At 41.0% G+C, this 22,246-nt stretch overlaps 1 protein-coding gene across 3 annotated transcripts in view; it reads left to right on the top strand.

The window, feature by feature from the left end:
- The first annotated feature begins 3,096 nt into the window (after nucleotides 1-3,096).
- DSE (dermatan sulfate epimerase) overlaps nucleotides 3,097-22,246 on the top strand; it is a 34,313-nt gene continuing 15,163 nt past the window's right edge. Inside the window, exons 1-3 of one of the 3 annotated variants that reach the window (XM_071438230.1) lie at nucleotides 3,097-3,228; nucleotides 3,604-3,673; nucleotides 15,523-15,991. In XM_071438230.1, the coding sequence (XP_071294331.1) occupies nucleotides 15,576-15,991 (416 nt within the window). In that variant the 5' untranslated portion in view covers nucleotides 3,097-3,228; nucleotides 3,604-3,673; nucleotides 15,523-15,575. Of the gene's footprint in view, nucleotides 3,229-3,603; nucleotides 3,674-15,522; nucleotides 15,992-18,551; nucleotides 21,572-22,246 lie in introns of those variants that run through there. The other 2 variants (XM_071438233.1, XM_071438231.1) reach the window with 2 other exon arrangements.

The raw sequence follows: 22,246 nt of genomic DNA, 5'->3' as shown, positions 1-22,246 counted from the left end.
TAGCTCCTTTCCTAAATCCATTCTGGAGCAATGCCACCCAAAAGGTCAGGTTGCTGTATGTTTCAGTGTCACATGATGCAATTTAGGGAAATGACAGCTACAAAAACTATTAACCTCGGTGGGACTTTTCCAATAAAATAAAATAAATTTTTTAAATAATGGGGAAAAAAAAAGAACAAATAAACTAGGGGTTTCATACTTGAAAGGAGAAAGGGAGTGAGAGATTTCAGGGACAGAAGCACCAGAGGAATGGAAAATATATGATGGTATGTTACTGAGTCAGTCATTTAAACCTACTTTATGGTTGGTGGCAAGAACAGATAGCCTAGGGACATGATTCATCACATCCTAATGAAGACATCTAAAACAGGTCAGATGAATTCTGCTGTAAAAGAATTTATTTTTCTCTGCAGTGTTATAAACAAAGTCTAACGTGACTAGATCAGAGGTAGTTCCCAGTCCAGTATAGAACAAAAGTGCATGACACATTCAGAGGTTAGATGGATCCCACCCAAAGTTGCTGCTCCAAATTGACATTGTTTCATTGTTTAATTGTTTTCTTCTTGCTGTCAGCACTGAATTCACTGGCATGCAGCAAGGCCAGCAAACCACTGAGAGAAACTCAACCTCAGCAAGAGGAGCTATACCCATGGCTAAAGAAGTGAGGGGCAGAAGAAGATCAAAGACAATCTGTAATCTTGCCTGTGCAAGTAGCATTTTGAACATAATCACATGAAACAGGACCTTGACAGGTCATCTGGTCCACCCCTTGCTCTGAGGCAATATTCATCAGACTTTCTAGCTCTGAACTGTTCTTGTCAAATATATGTCCAACCTGCACTTTAAAAGCCTCCAGGGGAGAGAGGTGCTGTTCACTTCTCCTTACAAATACTTTTTTTTAATCTTAGCTAGTCTAAATTTCTCTTACTGCATTTTACATGCTGTTTTCAGAGGATGAGGATAAGAGATTATTATCTTCTTTTTAGCAGCTTTTATATAGCTGAAGGCAATCTTTCTCCAGCTTCTATTCCTGAGGCAAATTTTTTCAGTCTTTCACTGTACATGATGCTTGCTAAAGCTGGGGCCATTTCATTTCAAAATTACCAGTGGCAATGCTGAAATTAATCTAGTGTGGACAGATCTTGCTTCTCTTAGATACTGCTGAATCATCCTATAAATCTTAATTTATCTATTTAGCCTGACAAGCACTCTGAGTTTCTGGGAAGTAGAACAAGCCCTGTTTTACACAAGAGCACATGAGGCAGAGGGGATTTATGGCTCTCCATCCTGTTGGTATCTCCACCATGTTCTAACTGCACACCAGGGCAAGATCCAAGCAGCACCTCCAGTCTCATCCCTTAGGAGGCAGGAAGCCAAGAGCCCATCCTGTAAGGGAGCCATGGTGTGCTTTGCCTGGGCATTTGTGATCACAGGGCAGCACAGGGCAGCTTTTCTACAATACAGAGACATAGATGCACAGACCAAGGGCAGGATTTCAAAAGCCATCCAGACATTGTGCTTTTCAGAATTGTAAGGGTTAATTCCATTTAACTTAGAGTCAGGTACTGAATATATTTACATACCTAATGATGCAGACATGTGACAAGTACTTAAACACCTTCCTCCTGATCACTTTAGGCACCCTGGTAATTTTAGAAATTCCAGCAGAATCAGCCTATCTACCACATCTGGTCTGACTGTGAGGTCTGCAGCTCTTCACATGTCATTTGTATCACAGCCTCAATATTTTACAACTCTACTATCAATTCAGTGGATCCTAATGCCATTCAAATAGGTGTTCAGAAAGATATCTTCTAATGATTAATCTAGTGTTTGCATGACTGAAACTGAAGCACTTTGTGCTTTAGGCGTGTCATTACTGGTGAAAAAGCAAGGCTTCATTCCAGGTTCTGGCATTGCTCCTGGAGTTTGCAGCAACAACATGTGGATCCCTACTCTTTAGGGCTGAGACTGTCAATAGATATTGCTGAGAAATACACCAGCAATGGAAGGGTGAAGGGAAATGTAGTTTCTGGTTTTTTCTGGCTTCCACAAGTTTATTAGTCCTGATAGGACAGCAGGAAATCACACTTTAAACCACATGAATCTCTCTAAAACCATCCCCAGAAAATACAGATTTTGCATTTTAGAACAGGAAACTGAGCACTTATGTGCCTGCTGACTGATTCAATAACATCAGTAAACACGTTACTAAAATGAGGAATATGCTTTGTGAGACATAAGCTTCAGGTAATTGGAGACTATCCTGATCTATCACATGTAAATATTTTTACTTTCATTACATAGTCGATAAAATATGCTCAGCTTTCAAAACCCAACCAGCATTCAGAATTCTTCACTCCGAACTTTGCCTTGGCAATAGTGACTGAGAAGGAATGTTCCAAAGGATCATTTATTTTATCCTCTTTCATATTAATTTCTGAAATTGTGTGGCTGTGAGAAATGTCGGGATGGCTGACTTGAACAGTCACGGCGTTTCACTTTTATTTTTTTCTTCTTTTACATGGGAAACGTTAATGTAAGTAGCCACACCATACTTAAAAGAGCAAATTGACAAATCGGCTTTTTGTTTCTTTGCTGGCTTGAGGGGACTTTTGGGTGGGAGGTCTTATTCCTGTCAAGCAGTATGGTGACAGCAGCAGGGATGGACAATGAATATGAATGGGACACCCGGGATGCTGTCACCTCCACAGCCACCCTGCCCGCCCCGTGGTACCGCTGCCGTACTCTCGAGCTCCAGGGAATCCTCTGCCAGCACACTGGTGTTGAACCAAAACATTCCCTGCGGAGAAACGAGCCCTCCCTCCAAAAGGGAGAATGAGGGCATTTCCGTGAAGTTCGAGCCGGGGAGGAACGGGCGGGGGAGGAAAGCTGTGTGCGCGCCGGGGATAAACAAACACGGGGCACACTCGGAGCGAGCGGAGCGCCCGGGCCGGTCCGGGGCAGCTGCGGGGCGGGCTCCAGCGCGCCGGGCCGCCATGGCGTGAGGGGCCGGCGGAGCGGCGGCGGGAGGAGGAGGAGGAGGACGGGGAGAGGTACGGAAGGAGGGCGGGGAAGCGGGAGGTGGAGCGGGAGGGGGGAGTCACTTTCTTCCTGCGCTGAAAAACGCACCCCTCACCCCCCCTCCCCGCTCCGTCCCCCGCGGCTGCGGAGGAGGAACTTTCTGGCGGGCGGTGGGCGCTCGGAGCCGGGCGGGGGCCGCGGGCGGTGAGTGCCCGTGCGGGGCGGGCGCGCAGCGGGGCGGGGCGGGGGCGCCGCTGGCCGGAGCGCTTGGGAAGGCACGGTCGGTCCGAGCGCTGCCGCCGGCACACGGTGCCCAGGCCCGGGGCAGCGGCGGGAGCGGCTCCAGGTGCCGGCGGGGCCGGGCGGCGGGAGCGCGGCCGGGGCGTCCCGCGGGAGCAGCCCCGGGCACGGACGGGCTTTTGCCGGCTGGGCTGGCCCCAGCGGAACGGAGCTGCTGTCGGGGCACCCGCAGGACGGGCCCCGCAGTCCGGGGGAGGTGCGGGCGTGCGGGGGACGTGGCGCTTTCTGTGCGAAGCTTCACCTGCGGACGCCGTGGGTAACAGCTCTGCTCCTCCGCAGCACTGGGACCGCAGCACCCTCCGAGCTTTTTGCCAAAGAGTTCAGCCTCCCAAGCATGCATGTGTGAAAGGTAAGCAGTAGCATCCTTGTCTTGCGCCTAGGCAAGCTGAGAGACGGGAACAGAGCGACTTGCCCGATGCAACTTCCTGCCACTTCTTTTTTTATTTTTTTTTTTAATTGGGAAATTTTAAGTGACCTGGGACCAGAGCTGTCAACTCGGGAAGCTCAGTCTTCTCAGCCCCAGGCAGCGAGTTGCAATTCCTATTGCATGAAAGCAGTGCATCATCACTTGGTGTGTCTCATGCCAGCTCTTAAAATTCAGTTTGGTATGAATGAAAGTAACCACCCTCTCTGTTGTTCTGTTGCTCGCTCTTGAAGCAATATAAAACTGTGATATTTTCCTGTATTTTCAAGTTGGAGTGGCTTGGGTTTTAGCCATAAGCCATGGCAACATAAAAAGTAGTCACAACTGTGAATACAAGAAATATTGCTCAACCCTGGAGATTTTTCAGTCACACTAAGAAGATCAACTGCAATTTAAATAACACTAAAATTTTAATGTAGTCTAAACAAAGATGAAGAAAATCTCAGCCTAAATATTGCCACATTATGTTTATCATGCCAACTATTATTGTAACTCAGTGGAGTATTTCAGAAAAAGGAACAATTCAGCTGAAGGGCAGCAGTGGGAGTCAATAATTCAGATGCTGTTTATTACTCTGAAAGACTCTAGCTGGGTACCCTTGAGCAAGTCACTCCACCTCCCCATGGCTCTCTTTTCTTCCTCATAAAACAGATAAATATGCTTGCTTGCTTCACAGGGGTGTTGAGAAGTTTAATTAATTAATTAGTTTCATAACTACTTGTAGATCCTTGGCTACATCGTTCTACTGAAGTGCTAAGTATTATTTCAACTAAGAGTTCCCTTACTGTGTCTCATCACTTACACGTGTTTTTTTAAGTGACCTGAATTTGTTAAGCTTTTAGGGGAAATCAGCAAAGTAGCAGTTTTGGATTGGGATTGTCTTGACTCTCTGTAAACTTCACTGGGACTTGAAACTGAAATATACTAACCACAATGTATTTTAATGGGGCAGGGCTACTGGGCCTTTAAAAATGTCATTTTCTTGTTATTCAAAGTAAATTCTTGCCTTTGTTGCTTTGTTTGAAGTATTGTGATGTTTTGCATGATTTTGAATTGCCATGAGAAACCCCTGAGTGCTCTTAAGATAATATGAGAGAAAGATATGAGAATAGCTTTTAAACACATCTGTGTTCTCTGCTGTGAGCACTGACCTCAGAAGACACTTGGTGCTGATTTTCCACTACACATTGATATACAGTCTCCTTTACAACCTGTTCTTTGGTTATAGAGAATGTTGCAAGAAAGAAATGTATAAACTGAACCATTGATTACCTATGGTAAAGGTTGATTGATAGATTTTGGTTGTCTAGGCAAACTCAGTTTTTATTGTAGTATGTATTAGTTATTGTAACAAGGTATTGAGTAAATATCTGCACTACAATGGTGAGGAAAATGCATTTTATTACCTGGCCAAATGTTAGATGTGATTTTTATAGGTTGCATACAGTTATAAGTAAAAATGAGTAGCTGAAAGAAGGTTTTAGAGCGGCATCTTTGGCTTGGTACTTTTTAAAGGCTCATGAGGTCTGTGTGTACTGTTTCTTTTCCTCAAGGACAATGACAGTACATAAGCTTTTTTTTAAAACTGAATTCAAGTAAAACCTAGATCAGAGGTGGTAAAGAGTGGTTCATATCACCAGGCAGCTGTTGGGTTGTGAATGAACATAGAAAGTTTGTATCTTTGTAGAGAAATGATCACATCCATCAGTACCCAGCAGTCTGAGCAGTGAAAACTAGGTTAAATAAGGAGGTAAATGTCCATAAAATTGAAGTGTCCCTTCTCTTAGAAGTGATTTCATTTAACTAAAATTCAGTCACATTCTTAGTTTGTGTATGGAAACTTGCACATCTGGCACCCACAGCATACTATAGCAATGAGCAGAAATAAATCTAGTTACTATTGCTATTGTTCCTGGATATTTTGCAAGAAATAAAGCCGGGGGGGAGGGGGGCGGGGGTGCTGAAGGAATTAAAAAATAAAGAAAAAAACCCCAACTTTCTGTAACCATTGTTTTCTTGCTTAGACTGGGTAATCCAAGTGTGTGGTGAGTGAAAGAGTTTATGACTTTTTCTTAGCAAATTGCATTTAATTGGTAAATATGGCATCTCAGCAGCAAGTTTGTCCTGGCTGTTCTCACCTTCTTTGCTGTCTCCATTCAGCTGAGGTAGATCAAAGAGCATAGCTACAGCACTGTATTCTCCTAAAGCTGTTAAACCATGGTGCTGGTTCACATTCAAGACTATAGCCACATACTTAATATAAATAATTTACTAATAAATAGTTTAGTATAAATAATTCTGCATTTGACTCCCTTTGAGCCAGTTTTCTGTTTATATGGGTAAACTTTGTACTGATGTCTCTTAGCCCAGCTGGGATAGGGTGAGGTCCTACAGTGCTGCATTAGTAAACCCCCCAGCCCTTGTGCACTGCACTTTGAGCAGATTCTGCTGTGTGCTCAGGATGAGAACTGGGCAGAGAAGCCTGCTAGGAAAAGGGAAATTTCACAAATGCCACCAGAGATCTCTCTCGAATGCTTTGTCAGTAAAAGTTTAGCAGAAGTGAAGGGCTGGTAACGGAGAGCTGACCAAAGGGGTCGGGTCATTTTGGGAATCACACAAAGGACAGAGCACTGGAAGTGTTTTCTCACATCAGGTGCTGGCATGACACTTTCATCCACTCTTGGGACATGGTCAGGTGTGGAAGCACAGGTACAATGTGACTATTATGTACACAGTCTGAAATTACCTTTGTTTGGTCTTTCTTTCTGTTTTTCCCCTTGCTTAGACTGAGAGTATACAAGAGGAATCAGCAGTAGCATTGTTTAGAGTGGGCAAAGCATTGTAGGTAATTTGACTTTGGTAGGTGTTGTATCTCAGTACAAGAGAAATGTAATTTTAACGTACAAGCTCTTTTACCATGGTTGTCCTGGTTTATGCTTTTATTTTGTGGAGGTTTTTTATCAGAAATATTAATAATTCTGAACATTTTACATAAACCTGGTATGCCTTCTTCAGTCTTCTAATCAAGTGGCTGCTAGAGTTGTTAAAGTATTTTGAAAAGTTGTTCGCAAGCATTTCTGTGGATATCATGTTCCTTTTAATCATATCCTTGCAATCGTGGTTCATCACACCTTTTACCAAAATGATATGTCCAGTTTCAGTTCTGCTTGAGAGCCATGCCTGCACAACTTACAGTCAGAAATGAGATCATAAGATTCTAAATTTCAAAATTAACCCATAATTTAATGGTTGTGTTGACACCTGCTCACAGATTGCTCATGCACACTGTGAGTAACTACATTTTGCAGGAATCATGGAGCTGTTTAACTCCATCTGCAGTTGAGATTTCTGTCCTTGAAAATGTAATGACCACATTTTTCAAGGCTTTTGTTTAGGGTATTCTGGGGAGCACTGGGAGAACAATAATAGCCCCGAAGGAACTACAGGACAATACATTTTATTGTCTGTCCCAGTTTGTACCCTGAAAAAAGCAGTTGCATATGGGTATATGTGTATTACATCTATGGAGAGAGAGAGAGAGAACCTATATGCTCTATCTCTCTGTGGAGAAACCCTAGATAATGACATAACAGCAGAATCGTATCAAGAACAATGAACAACACATTCATCTGTAGAGGGATGCTGCGACCAGTAGGGTGATACAGTTTAGGTCTATAACCACAGTGACATTTATCCTGTAACAAATGAACCAGTGGTTCTTCTGTGTAAGTACAGATTTGGGGTCTGCATACTCACACTCTAAGGTTATCTGCAGATAATATAAAAGTAAGTGTTGGTTTAAATTGCTTAGATTACAAACTTCTTAGGTTCAGAAACTGACTAGCATCAGCATCTTTGGACTTTGCAGGTGCTCCTCTACGCTGCCACAATAATTTAACATATATGATTGCCATGGTTTTATCCCAGCTCCAGCCCCACACAGCCACTTGTTCCCTCCCTTCAGTGGGCTGAGGGAAATAATTGGAAGAATTAAAGTGAGAACATTTGTGGATTGAAATACAGTCTGTATAATAGATAAAAGCCACACAAAACAGAGAATTCATTCACCCCTTCCCAGGGGTAGGCAGGTGTTCAGACATCCCCAGGCTCCATCACATGGAATGGTTACTTGGGAAGACAAATGCCACAACTCTGAACTCTTCTCTTTCTCCTTCTTTCCCAATAATGTGTGCTAGGCATAACTTCTTATGTTATGGAATATCCCTGTGGTCAGTTGGGATCAGCTGTCCCAACTGTCCCCTCCCAACTCCTTGTGCATCCTCAGCCCCATTGCTGGTGGGGTGGGGGGGAGGGGCAGAAAAATTCTTGACTGTATAAATGTTGCTCAGCAGTAACTAAAACATCCCTAAATTATCAACACTGTTTCCAGCACAAATCCAAAACATAGCCCCTACCAGGTACTATGAAGAAAATTAGCTCTACCCTAGCCAAAACCATCACATAAAAATAACAATAAAATATTAATATAGTTTTGTGTGCAACACTGCGTCATAAACAGGATATGGAAGTATAGTTAAAATGAGTTTTGATCCCATAGCAACTGAAGGATATGATGCATTTTAGAATTCCTGTCTAATAATATGAAGTTCTGTGGAAATGCTTTACAAATAACAAATAATATCTTGAGCTACTCAAGTTTGTAGTTTTAGATACAGAGAGTGAGAACTGGTTTTGTAACACTCCAGCAGAATCACATCATTTGTTTACAACATCTTGAAGACAATCAAATGAACAAGAATTAAAACAATAAACAGGGAATATTAAAACTATTAATTATACATGGTCAAGAATAACAAATAAGGGGGCTTAAAACATTTGAAAGTATTTGGAAGAGTAAAGGTCAAGGCTAGCAAAGTAGAGTTAGTTGGAAAGAGGATAAAAGTTAAAGTCTGAAATTAAAACACTTTTTTTGGTATCAGAAGTTTCTGATGTTGTAATCAGCCTCCTCAGAAGTGAGGGAAGATGGATAGCATGCAATTCCCTGGGGTGGGTTAGGCACAAGGAGGAATTCTGGCAGCAGTAAATTGGCTTTCCCCTTTTGCATGTAGGATTATTTTTTCCTGTCCTTTATTTGTGCCTCCTGGGCATTGCCATTGCCATGTGAAGTTTTTCCAGTTCCCCCTGTGCTCCATGGCTGTACCACTGGATCCACACAGAGGCTCCAGCCTGGCATTCTGTTCTCTCCAGAAGAGGCATTCTGTTCCCTTGCTCCCTTCTTGTGGTGGGTGGTTGTGCCTTAGGGCTGTGGGCTGCTCTCAGAGGAAACCCTAAACATCATTCCTGATACCTAACTCCAAAGGGTTCACAGCCTTACTGACCCAAGTGGGCCTCTTTGCCGGGCCAGGAAGATGAGTTATTTCTCAGTCCTTGCCAAAGGAATATTGTTTCACCACCCAGATTGTGCAGGAGCCTTTGTTCTGTGTTTCTGAAGTGCCTCTTACTGTCATAGTCCTAAACCCCAGAGGTGCCCCACATGCTATAATAGTGTAACACGTGGATGAGTGGTTTGCTTGGCTTCTGGGACATTAATGGAGCAAAGGTAGGGAGTATATCCTCTTGGCCTCCATGAAAATTCTCAAACTGCCTTCCTATAGTGTTAACATTTGTGAAAACACTTCTGAAGTAAAAAACAAAGCCTAATTTTAATTATTGAAATGGCCTTTTAAAATTATGTCAGCACAGGATACAGTGCTGGTGTTCTAGAAGGAATCTTTCTCTCGTAGCTTATAGTTTTACGCCTTCAGTGGTAAAAGTGATTGGGCTTTCATTCACTGAATGTGGATGCCTTAACAGGCATGTCTGTACTGGTTGGGAATGATCATCTGCAGGATTCTAGATGTCAAAATTACTTCTTTACTCATTCTACAGAGTGAGATATGGAATAAAAGATCCTAGTAAGGGTTAGAATAGTGGTATTAGTGCAACCAAAAAATTACTGAGAAAGCATTTTTTACAGGAGGATAAATTGTAAAATAGAGGGAAATTCTAAATTCCCTGATTATGGTTTGAACATGCAGACTATTTAAGTCATGTTTTCACTTGAGGCAGAGAGAAGGTTATGTGTGTGTGTGTGCATGCTCTGTTAATTTATATATACTGTGATAAAATAGACAAACAAGCTTTTAACTGGAAGGAATGAACAGATGAAACTTCCTTCACAGATGTCTTACAGATCCTACTGTGAACTTATAAAAATATTTTGCAGTTGGTGTCTTACCTGTAGCATGGTGGAGAATGAATGCAACCCTCCATTCTCCTGGAATTATGGTCTGACACAGCTGTGTACTGCTCTACACAGATCCATTTAATTTTGTGTTAGATCAAAGGACAGACACAAGTTTAAATCTTGCCTGCTGACAAGATGGCATATACTGATAATCCCTATAGGAACTGGCTGTTTCTGGTTGCCATTGGGATTTTCATAGCACAGCTGTTAGTCAGACATAAAAGCTGATACAAACTTCTTTCAAGGTATTTCCAATCATTTCAGAACAAGTGCAGTACTAACACCTGGGTACCTGAGCTGTGCTTTATTTTATGGCAGATGTAATTCTGAATTATTTTTGGGATTTCTGTATTTAAGTTTTGAAATACCTTTGAAATTATATAATTGTAGTATGTTTTTCATAGTGAAAAAAACAGAGGAAGAAATGAAGTAATGTCCCCTGGTGATTAAGGTTGTAATAGGTGTTTTTCAAGTTTTAAGCAGTGATTTTTACACCTTTCCAGTGTTTTTATTGGAGATAAAGTCACTGGTTTTGGCTCACCAGTCAAAAGGTGGGTGAAGGACTCCTGACTGCTCCTGTCTCTTGGGACGTGGGAGTTTCCCACCCTGGTGTCCTGCTTTGAAAGGGTCTCAACAGTACTGCTTGTTGATGTAGAAGCTATCCAGCATGGGACTCCAGTCAGCAGATTGACTGTGATTATTACAGCACAAAGATAAGTTTATAGTTTTATTGGTTCTGCCCCCTCACGCATCTAATTATGCTGTATTGGATATGGTTCTCTGGAACCAAGTGACAATATATATATGGGAATTAGTCTCCATTGACCCTTTCACCTCTCTGTTTTCATGGACTTATCCTGCATTCTTTAGTACCAGAATGTCATTGCATTCAGTTAGAAGACTAAATTGCTCTCCCATTCTTAAATACGTTTGCAAAATATTTAGATTGGTGGTGAAACAGACCTTGTTGAACAAAACAGCTCTTCAGTTGGTGTAACTGGCATGATTTTAGAATTCTAGCATTATATAATGTTACCAAAAATTCCAACTGATATATTCCATGTTATAGATTCTGCATCTCTCATCAGCAGCAAAGTCAATTGCAATGTATGTGAAAAGATATTTCAGATATTTGGACAAAGTGCAAAAAAAAAGAGATCCTACAGAAGTTTGCTTTTCTCTGCTGTGATCTAACCTACCACTTCTTGTGTTACATTTTGGCAGTTGCGCATCCCTCCCCATTTAATGGAACAATATTCCACACACATCTCATTGCAATGTTATCTATTAATTTCACAGTTTTGATAGGACAGCATCTGTTTCTGGTAATTGACCATTTCTTGTTGAAATACCTATGACTTTCTTACCTGTTTTAGCACTGGGTTCTAAAATTGCTTATTTTAGTTTTAATACCAGTTCTTGTGATGCAATTTGTAACAAAACTGTAATGACACTGTTGTTTAGAATGAAACTGCATGTTATACTATTACAAGCATTGAAAAAAATGGAGTAAAAAAAGTTCATTTTCACTGTCAATAATTTATGAAGTGCAAAGAAATGATGAAATTTACATCCGTGCTAACTCAGAGGTCATTTACTAAGGTAAAAGTTCGGGCACTGAACCAGAAGATTTGATTTTCGTCAGTATGGTGGAACAGATTTTCCTTTAAATATTTGAACACATTTCTTAGGCAAACATTTGTTTCTCAGGTATCTCAGGTAACCATAATGAGAACTGTAGCCTTTGTGGAAAATAGTTGCTTCCCAAAAGAAGACAAAGAGTCTGATGTGTTCATGTCCCAGTCCTGGGCTCTGGGAAGATCTTTTATTCAGAAACCTGAATAATCTATGGTGTTGTAATGCCTCCGTTTTGTGGAAGTTTTAGTCACCTGAAATCCCACCTTTTTTGTTCCTGACTGTAAATGTTGACAAGGTGCCCATGTCAGAGATGGGTCATGGCTAGCATGGGAGATGCCAGCAGAGACACCTGCAGTTTCTGATTTTTAAGAAGTGTTGCAAGTTTGGTCCCAGGTAAAAGCAGCTACCAAGCAGAGTGGCTCTTCAGAACTGATACTACAGAAAAACATGGTTCCTTACCTGTTTTTTATTTTTAATCACCCACAAGAAGGTCAGATTGCTTCAAACAGCTGTGCAAGCTGGTGATCCTAACACTGCCATCATTTCCTCTCCCTCCTCCTCTGCCCCTCTTTCACTCCTCTGCTCTCACGAATGAGTGACATTTCTGTGCACATGTGGCTGGAGTAAATGGGCCTCTCTTTTATTTTAAATAGTTTATTTGGTAAAGTTATCTGTATAAACAAATGTTTAGTTTAGTTAGTGGTTTCAGTTTTACAATACTTTTTTTTCTTTCCCTACAGCTGAACATGTATCAGTTGATGCAGATGGGGAGAACTAAAATTGTTAAGATTTAATCTGTGTTGGGTGTTTTTTTCTGGAATAATTGATGTTTTTTACTGTTTGTTTCTGCTGGCAGTGGAGTTGAAATCATGCAAAATACTCTTTCAATCTAGAACTAAATGACAACATTTTCAAAGCATACCGTATAATATGATTTTCTTTCATGGGCGAGCATCCTTCATTCTCCTTTTAATTTTTAATACATTATCAGATCATGGTTTCCTAATGGAATAAAACCCCCTCGTTTTCAGAAAAGGTTGAGTTGCTTGGTGAAGTTTTTCTTGGAAGACATGACTGGTAATGATGCGGTGTAATATGAGAGTAAGAAATTCCTTTAGCTTTAAAAAATGGTATTGTGAGTGCACATTAAATGATCAGAAGGCCCAGACTCCAATTCTTTCAAGCCCTATGTATCAGGCAAAGTACAAAAAAATTGTAAGAAGTTCACTCACAACTGGTAAGCTGAAGCTTATGTGGACAGTTACCTGCACAGATCCAGCTCTACCTAAGCTATGCTGATAACCAGGGTTCAGAGGTTTGCATGGAAAGGAAGGTGCACTCCCTTCCAGCTGCCTCCTGCCATCCTTCAGTCACACCAGGCTGAGCCCTGCAAGGTTATGGGACAGGGCTCACTCTTCTTAGTGAGTCGTAGCTGCTGAGAGTTATTGTCTCCTTATCATAGGAAGGGTGCCAGTATAATTTAACCAAGAATAAATGATTTTGTGTTCCTGCTTTTGCCACTGCCTATTGATTTTCTTCCAGATCATGACTCTGAATAAATATACAATAGGTTTGTTTTCAGTTATTCTGTTGTTAGCCTAAAGAATGTGGCACAGTGGTTCCTCCTCATGTAAAGGTAAAAAAAAAGGGTTTACTTTCTCAGTGAAATGTGCACATGAATAAAGTGTGAAAATGTGGGAGGCTATTGAATACCTAAAAGTACAGACTATGACTTTTTGGCAAGACTGGATGTGTTTGATGATGGTGTAATGCTGGGAAATGTGTGTTCAGATTTGCAGAGGAGTTCTGGGAAACTTTACTGTATATTCCCTAATGGTTGATCAGAAATAACTTAATTTAGGGAGCTCTTAAAACCATCCCTAAATTTATGTATGTTCTTAATTGTCACTGATGTGCAGAACACTTACAGAAATCAAACCAAAGGAAAGAATGCATGAAGTCCTTACTGCTAGCTGGGATTTTTTTCTGCTTGTGTGAACCAGGAAGTTTTTTTCAATAAATGGTTAACACAGAAAAAGCTACAGGCATTTTTGCCTTTTTTTGAGGTATTTTTTAGGTTCTTTCCTCTGCCCACAGTTCTAAGGATCACAGAGTCTTTAAAAAAAAACTGTAGTGGGTTTTTTTTTATTATTATGATAAAGCAGTTTTTTCATCAATTAAAACATTACATCATATTTCAACCATAATGTATTGCTTTGGCTGGTTTTTACCTCCATCCTCTCAAAATACACTATTGTATAGTTTCCTTCAGCATAGGGAAGAATATATACAAGTAGATTTTAGTAGGTCTGGATAAACTGTGGTGCGTGTGTATGTGGTGAGAGACTCTGTAGATATAGTAAAAGTGTTACCAAATAAACCAGCCTGTGATAATGTGTCCTGTAACAACTGGTTTACATCCAAAACAGGGCAAAATGTACTTGCAAAATGCATTAGAATACTATGAAAATGTCATCTTCCCTTACACTCTGTTTAAGCACTTATTCTGCTCGCTGTAATAGATAAACTTAAGCAGTTACAGGGTACAATATTATTTGTAGGTACAAATTCACAAGAAATGATGTATTTCTTGGCCAAGGAGATTTGCTCACAAATTAATTTTAGGATCTGAGCACAAAAATCTAGGGGGTCTGGGCACCCAGTAGTCATGAAGGGTCCTTGTCTGTCAAAGTTTTCTCATATTAATGACTTTGTTCAAACCGGATGTGGGTCTCTAAATAAGGTTTTAGCAGTCTAGCTTCTATTAGAAAATTTTGGCTGTGGAATAGGGACCTGTGGGGAGAAGTAAAAGGTTGCTTTGTACTTTAACTTCCTACAAGTTTTATGACTGAATCCTATGAAACTGGTTTTCCATGGGAGAAAAAAAAAGTATCTGTTTTTAAATTTTCTTTCCTTCTATTTCTCCTTTTAATAATTGAAAACTACTGTTCATTATTTACATAAAACTGTCTCACTTGAGCCTGCTTTCCATAACCTTTTCCCTCGTAAGAATTCTAGGAATTTGCTGGCTTTCCTCAGGGGGATCTTGGCCATGTTTTATCTGTGACTTTAGGCCAGATAGTTGGTAATTTCTACAAAGTAACTTACTATGTTTAAATTACATTTGTCTCTGCATAGATTTCTCATTTGAGCACATTTCAAGAAATAATGTACATAGAAGAATATGCATTTTAATACAATGTTTAGCCTTCTTGGTAACTGGCAATAAATCTCCACATGTAAAATGGAAAGCCCTTTGGAAAAAAATACTAATAATGCAAACCCCTAAATTCCCGGAAGGCAAAGTATTTCAGCTGTTTTTCTAAGACTCTACCACTTACTGTTTCCCTTTTTGACTCCTGACTTGCTCTTTTCTTTTCTTTTTTTAAAATGAGGACGTGTCAGAACCGGAGGCCTTGAGCCCTGTATAAAGTGACCCCGGCGCAAACCTCCAGCATTCCTCATCTTTCCCTCTCTCCAGCTGCTAACATCAGCCAAGGCAGCACGCAGGCTTGGCTGCCGCCAGCTTCCTGGCTCTCCCCCTTCCTCCTCCCTTCCCGCCCTGCTCCCCTTGCCAATGCAGTCAGCGCTGCTTCATATTAGGCACCGTTGCAATTATTTCAAATCTCAAGTACAAGAGCTGTTGTTATGTCCCTTCAGCTGGTATCAGCTACTAGAGGGCAAGGTATAGGAAGGAAGGGGTTTTCTTCAGTGTTGTTTCTCTTAGGTGAATTGCTGTTTAGATGTTTCATCTGACATATTCAAGTAGGTATGATTTGAAAGTCACCTGGAGAATACATGGGGTTCTTTAGGTAGAATCATATTTCCTGAATGATAGTGTCTCACAGATTCATTTTCTAACTCATTCTTTCATGTCCATCTACCACAGGCCATTTCAAAGATGGTTTGGCTGCCATTGAGACCTGGAGATCTGATGCCACAATGAGGACTCACACACGGGGAGCCCCAAGTGTGTTTTTCATACACGCGGTTTGCTTCGCCTTTGCCTGCGGCGCCAGGGAGGACCAAGACACGATGGTTCCTTTTGTCAACGCCAACTATGACAGCTACCCCATGCTCTACTTCTCCAAAGGGGATGTGGAGACCCTGCGGCTCCAAGCCAGCACCACACACCAGCACATTGCGGCTCGTCTGATCGAAGCAGTGCAAACCATGCTGTCAAATCCCCTGGAGTACCTTCCTCCCTGGGACCCAAAGGAGTTCAGCGCTCGCTGGAATGAAATTTATGGCAACAACCTTGGGGCCCTGGCAATGTTCTGTGTGCTCTTCCCTGAAAACATGGAGGCCATCAACATGGCTAAGGATTACATGGAGAGGATGGCGGCTCAGCCTAGTTGGTAGATTTTTGTCTTTTTTTTTTTAAGTTATTCTTACTGTATAAACTGCTTACAGTTGGAGGAGTAAGTGGATAAGTGAATAGCTTAAATTATGTCAGTTATACTAATATTCATTTTAACAGTGACTAACTTGCTGAATGCATTTACCCTCATCGGGATCAGCAGTGACACACAGCTTTTCACCATCACTGGACTTATCTTCTTGAAAGTTGGTGCTGAAAGGAGCATGATTCTTTATGCACCACCCTGTTTGCTTGTAAAAAACCAAAAAGTAATCCACTCTAAATCAGAAGGAAGAGTTTCACATTTGTTTTTTGGCAAGAAGTGCTAAAAGTGTTACTTCGAAATGTTTCCCCCCAGATTCATACATATCTTGGGTAACTAATTCTTCCTTAGGAAGAATTTAGGAAAGAGGGACCTATGAAAAAGGTATAATTAGGTAAAAATAACACTCTTGGGCTTCTGCAGTTTGCTCTAACATCTGTCTGAGCTTTAGTTCAGGCTGACAGCTTCACTTGGCTGCATGATTCTTCGGCCTCTCCTTAAGACATACTAGGACATGATAGTTGTCCATCTGATTACTGGAAATGCCTGGGTAACTGGTGTTTTGATGACCACCTCCTGGATTAGCTTCCCCTGGATTTGAGTTGCCATCCCTACAAGTTACTCTGTCTTCTCTGTGCCACACTCTTTCTATGGGAACAGAAGTTGATGTTCTCACTATAGGAGTGATTCTAGAATTGAGACCCCAAGGTCTCCTGCTTTTCATACCCACCTGCAATTTACCTCCTCTTTTGGCTCTGGCTGATGCATTTCCCCTACGTCCCTGCAGCAGCTGCCACTTGGTGCACCTTTGCAGACTACGGTCCAGGATTGCTGTCACTGTGAATAGGTCAGAAGATGGGAATGTGGGCTTTGCCAGGAGGGTGGCATCTGCCCAGGGCAGCAAGATAGAGCTGGATGGGGCACTGCTCCCTTCTGTCATAGCTGCTTTCCTACAGCTCTGCGGTGACAGCAGCTCAGCAGAAGTGTACGTCAAGATTCAAGTCAGCACAGGAAGAGAAGCATCAGCTGTTCAAGCGGTGTTCATTGCTCAAACTGATTCCTTACCCTCTAGTAACCAACTAGTAATGTCCTATAAATGTTATCCTTCCATGGGCCATCACTGGAATAATGCTGGATTTGAACTAGCATAATTTGGGATCTATATCTATATTTGGGATCCTGATGGGCATTATTGAAAAGCCATTATAGTGTTTGGGTTCCCCTGCACTAAGGATTAAAATGGTGAATGCCACAGAAATATATGAGCTAGAGCAAAAGAAGTGGTGGGAGACAGCAGGGACTCACTGGCCATATATTGCCTGCATGTCACAGAAGACAGGACATGGGATTTAGGAAGGAAAATATTGTCTCAACAGTGGTGGTAATTTCCAAAATCTTGCACTGAAGCATAGCAATACAAAGCTTCAGTCTTAGCTCTGGAGACAGTGTGGAGACGGTTTCTCTTGGCACACTGACAGAGGGATATAGCTTACAGAGGCGAATCCAAGGATGTGTGACCATCTCCAGTAGGAGACAGGCTGCTCCAAAGTCAACACCTTCCTCCTTAGTTTCATTGTTCACACTCTTTCTTAACTTGTTTTGGGAAGGCTATAGTTACGTGGCCATCTGTTTTAATGAAATAAGAAAGAGGGGGAAGCATTATTTTGAGTAGGAGGACTTGTTTGTGTCTGTTTTTTTCAGTTTCCTACATCTTACTCTCTGTCTCAACGTTATTTAAGTTCCTTATGTCCTGTGATTCCTGCCCTGGATTAATTGTGGTTGTTCTGTCTTTTGTTATAATGCTCTCCCTTGTCCCAGTGGACTAGATACCAATCAGAACCAAGCAGATATCCCATTTCCACTTGGCTTTGATGTTATTTACTTGCCTCCAAGTACTGTTTTTTCTCAAGCAAGTATCTTGCATTACCCTGGTGAAAGAAACCATGCTTTTCCCATCTTTCCCTTCTGGTGTAGACATCCCATTCAGAAATCAATCAAGGTTTAATCAGGGTTCTCTGCTTGGCAAAAGAAGTGGCTGCAATATACTCAGTAGTAGTGAAAGTGCAGGAGGAAATTTTAAACATAGGCAATAGAGCTGGGCTAAGCTGGCCTTTGTATAACCTCCAGCTGGCCAGCTCTTCAAATGCTGTGGCAGAAACATGGATCTGGTTTCCATTTTTGTTTTCCCCCTGAGAACTTATGTCTGAATGCTGTCAGCATGGAGTTTATACTGTAGCCCCATCAGTGGTGGCAGTAATACAGATCTTTCTCCCTTGTCCAACAGTGGTTTTCAGAAAAGTAGGAATGTGACATCTCCAAGGCATGTGCTGCACTGTCTGGCTTTGCTCAAGTAGGCTGGGTTCAGAGGCTGAAGGACTGGGCAGACAGATTATGTAAATCTGTTTTTCCTAATTAACTCAATTTAAAAGTACCAGAAAATGTTACTGCACGTACTTCTCCACTTAGGATAAGACTAGGAGAATAAGCATGATAAATAGGAGTTATGGCTGTTATATAAGCTGTTCTGGCAGTGTAAGAGTGGTGGAATTTTTTGTCCAGTCTATCTAGGCATGTTTAGTTTTCCTCAGACTTTGGGAAAATACCATTCTGGATGATATATTATTATTATTGTCCTTATTAAATAATTTGAGGGCATGTGTCTTCTGATCAGGAGGGTGAAAAGGAGTCTTGATGTTGCCTGACTTTGGAGCCTTGCGTGTTAGGAGAATCGTCTGCCATAACTTTTTATTTCATCAGGAAAGAGGGCTTTTCCAAAGATGTATCCATAAGGTAAGTAACATGGGTCTCTCCTTAGACCTCCTCATTAATGTAGGTGCCAAGACTGACATGTAAAATTTCTGGAAAAATATCTTTTTTGTCACTGACAGATTCATCAACATGAAAGTTAAAGCTGGAAAGTTAAATCTGGCATTGGCAACTTAATTCTTTCAGCAGTATAATCTGGATTTCTTTTGACTTCTGCTGTTATGGCATTGACTCTAAAATAGCTTTGGAATTAAAAAAAAAAATCATCTTAATGAGTTTTCTCTAGTTTTTGTGGCAATGTTGAGTAAAATCTAAGCCTTACCAGAAAACAAAAGTATATGTTTTTAGCATATGCAGTAGCTGAATAAAAGAAATATGGTTTAAAATGTCACTGGTTATTTGTTTCAGAATGCTAGGAGATTAAGGAGACTGACATTTTAAATTTCTTCTTTACATTAGTGGAATCCTCAATAGTCCAAATATCCCAGGATACAATTATGAGAAAGTCTACTGGTAATTGATATATACATGGAAGGGGCATGTAATTAAGAACTCTGGTCCTTTCTCATCTATTAGTCATTTTATGTCACATAATAAAGTACACCCATAACTGAGGTCCCATTTGTGTCAACTAACAGAGATTGAGCCGTTTGTCATAACAACCCATGTGGACAGGCATGCTGCTCATTAGCAGAGCATCCCTAATGGCTACATCCTGGAGTAGGTTTACATTTAAAAATAAACAGAGGGGCACTGGGTAACAGCTAACTATAACAATCACCCAAAATAATCTGGGAATGACACTTGTGGAGACTAGCAACAGCAAACAAACATGCATTAATATTTTAGTTGAAATAGATGAGCATATTGGTTTTGCCTGTAAAAATTAAAAGCTGGTATTAAATAAACCCCCTTGGTTTTCCATGGGTTGGATATCTAGATACTGTCTAAAATCTTATGGGAAGTTTGTCCTTATATTTGAACCATATTACCTTTTTTTAGAGGGGACAGAGGATATTGATGTGTTTTCTGGCATTTTATCTCCGACTGGCCCCTAGAGCAGTCCCCACCAGAAGGGCGTTTTGGCCAAGGAGATCTGTGCTCGTGATTCTTTCCATATGCCGCTGGCTCGTCCCGTTCCCGTGCTGAGCGGAATGATGTAATCAGAGTCACACATTGTGCAGAAATAACACTTCAGGCAGACTCTCTGGTTTGGACAAAGCAGCCAAAAGCTCTCTTCTTTACTAAGCCCACCTTACAAACAAACGCCTTGGGAGTTCACAAATTCTGCACCCTTCTTTTAGCAAGAGAGAGGTTTCAATTTGCAATGGCCAGAAAGAAATTTCTGTGGGTTTGTTTTTGGGTGTTTTTGCACATAGTTGATGCCCCACTTTTAAAGCCAAGTATGTTACCAATGTGCAGTAAGGTGTGGGATTCTGTGGGTTTCACAGGGCAGATAACTACTGTCAAGCACATGCAGACATTCCAGGGCAATAGCAGCAACTAAGGAGAAACTAACAGGAGGCTTTGGAATAACGAATCTGTGACCTTTCTGCTGCTTTCTTATAAACTAGCAATCATGTAGCCTTCTGTTAGTCACTGCTTATTAAAAAGTATTGGAGCATCCTATGGGACCCTGGCTGTTAGTATCCAGATAGTGCTTGATGTTGAACAATACAGATTGCAAGGTAAAAATAGATATGTGTAAATAATTAAACATGTGGATAATGATTTAACTAAAATGAATTCATATATGTCAAGTTGCAATAAAGCAAGTCTCCGTGCTGACACCAGAAATTTATAGCATCTGTTTGACTCCCAGTAATCAACCAGCAATCACATTCAAAGAAAACTTAGGAGGGCTTTGTAAGACTGTGGAATAAAAGTTAGTATAAAAGAAGCTCAGAGGATGCTGATACACTGTCTCCTACAAAGAGGAAAAAGAAAGAAAAGGGAGGGTAGGAGGATGAATTTGATATCTGGAATATGTATTATGTTAGTAAGTGAAATATCAAACCCTTATGCTGTTTTTATCTTCTACATATGTAGTGTTTAAAAATAGAAATTGTGCATGTCTATGAAATTAAATGGCTAGCTGGATTTTGGAGAGCTCCTTTAATATCTAAATTGGTATAGAAGATATATTGATGCTGATGTTCTGTGCTAGCTACTGGGAGCTCACTTTGTGGCATGACTGGTATAAAAATTTGCTAAAACAAAAGCTAGAGGCAATCTCCTAAAAAAATAACATAATTAAATTTCTATGTCTGCTTAATATGACATTGAGAACAAATGAAACAGAGTCAGTTCTAGTTTATTAATGTGTCAACACAGAAGCATCATAAAAGCAAGCCCTGTGTGCGAAGGACTCTTGTGATCAAAGACAAAAATGAGATAAGATCTGAAAGAAGCTTTAGAAGCATCAGAATGATGATCGTAGACCTACGAGGAAACAGAAGGGAAGAGGTTAAAAAGTAGATTAAGATTTTTAAGGAGCTAAAGTTTACTTTCCTCCCCATAGCACCTAAGCAGTACAACTCTATTTTTATAGTAGGCTCTTAAAACATCTGTCTATATGTTGCCTTTTTTCCTCTTACTGACATGAATGTAGCCTTTTACATTTAACCACTCCTTTGCCTTTCTTTCTGTCAACTGAGCTGCAATGAACACAAGCATGTGAGATTGGCTGCTGCTGAAACATGACTGCTAAAGAGAGAAGCAAACCTGTTTTACCTTAGACACCAGAAACATAAAACATCAGTTTTTCAAGTATGTTTTTTAACTTCTTTGTTTTTGCAAAGGACCAAGCGCTAAGGTTGGGCAGATAATGGGGTTTTTGCTTTGGCAGCCAACCAGAAAAATGTGGGAAGGGTAAAAGCTGAGAGGTTGGGGTTTTTTTTCAGAGAGTCTTCTTTTTTCTCCCCAAAACGACAAGTGTAGAGTATTGCTCCATTTATTAAGAAAATATTCCACTTGATCAAAAAAATTACTTTGTTTTGGAGACTTTGTAAGAAAAATATTTAAGATTTGGTCTGGTTTATAAAATAAATGTTGGTAGTCTCATTCTGAGGGTCAGGACAGACCCTCAGAAGTGGGTCAGGACAATAGGAAGAGTGCCAAGGCATTGCCTGTGGCATTGGGAGGGCTGTACAACTGCACAAGCGATCAAGAGGTCACTTGGCCCCCTTGCATGCCTTGTTTACATCCACACTTGACATCTTGTGTGCATTAAGCTCAACCATGCTCACAGCTGGGTACCAATATCTGAGGTAGATGGCATCAAAATGCACTACAGGGCTGTCTTAGAACTAATTTTCACCTCTAAGCAATTAGGAGAGAGTTCTCACTCATTTCCTTTGCATGCACCTAGTGAGATTGAGAATTTCAGTACTGAGGAGCAAGTACTGGCATCCTTCCTTCAATTTTCTCCTCCAGGAGTTATTC

The sequence above is a fragment of the Agelaius tricolor genome, unplaced genomic scaffold (assembly GCF_023055355.1).
Source record: "Agelaius tricolor isolate 1412-34295 unplaced genomic scaffold, bAgeTri1.0.p SCAF_1, whole genome shotgun sequence".
Lineage (NCBI taxonomy): Eukaryota > Metazoa > Chordata > Aves > Passeriformes > Icteridae > Agelaius > Agelaius tricolor.
Note: the sequence above shows the minus strand (reverse complement) of the source record. Positions and strands in the feature narration are given on the sequence as shown.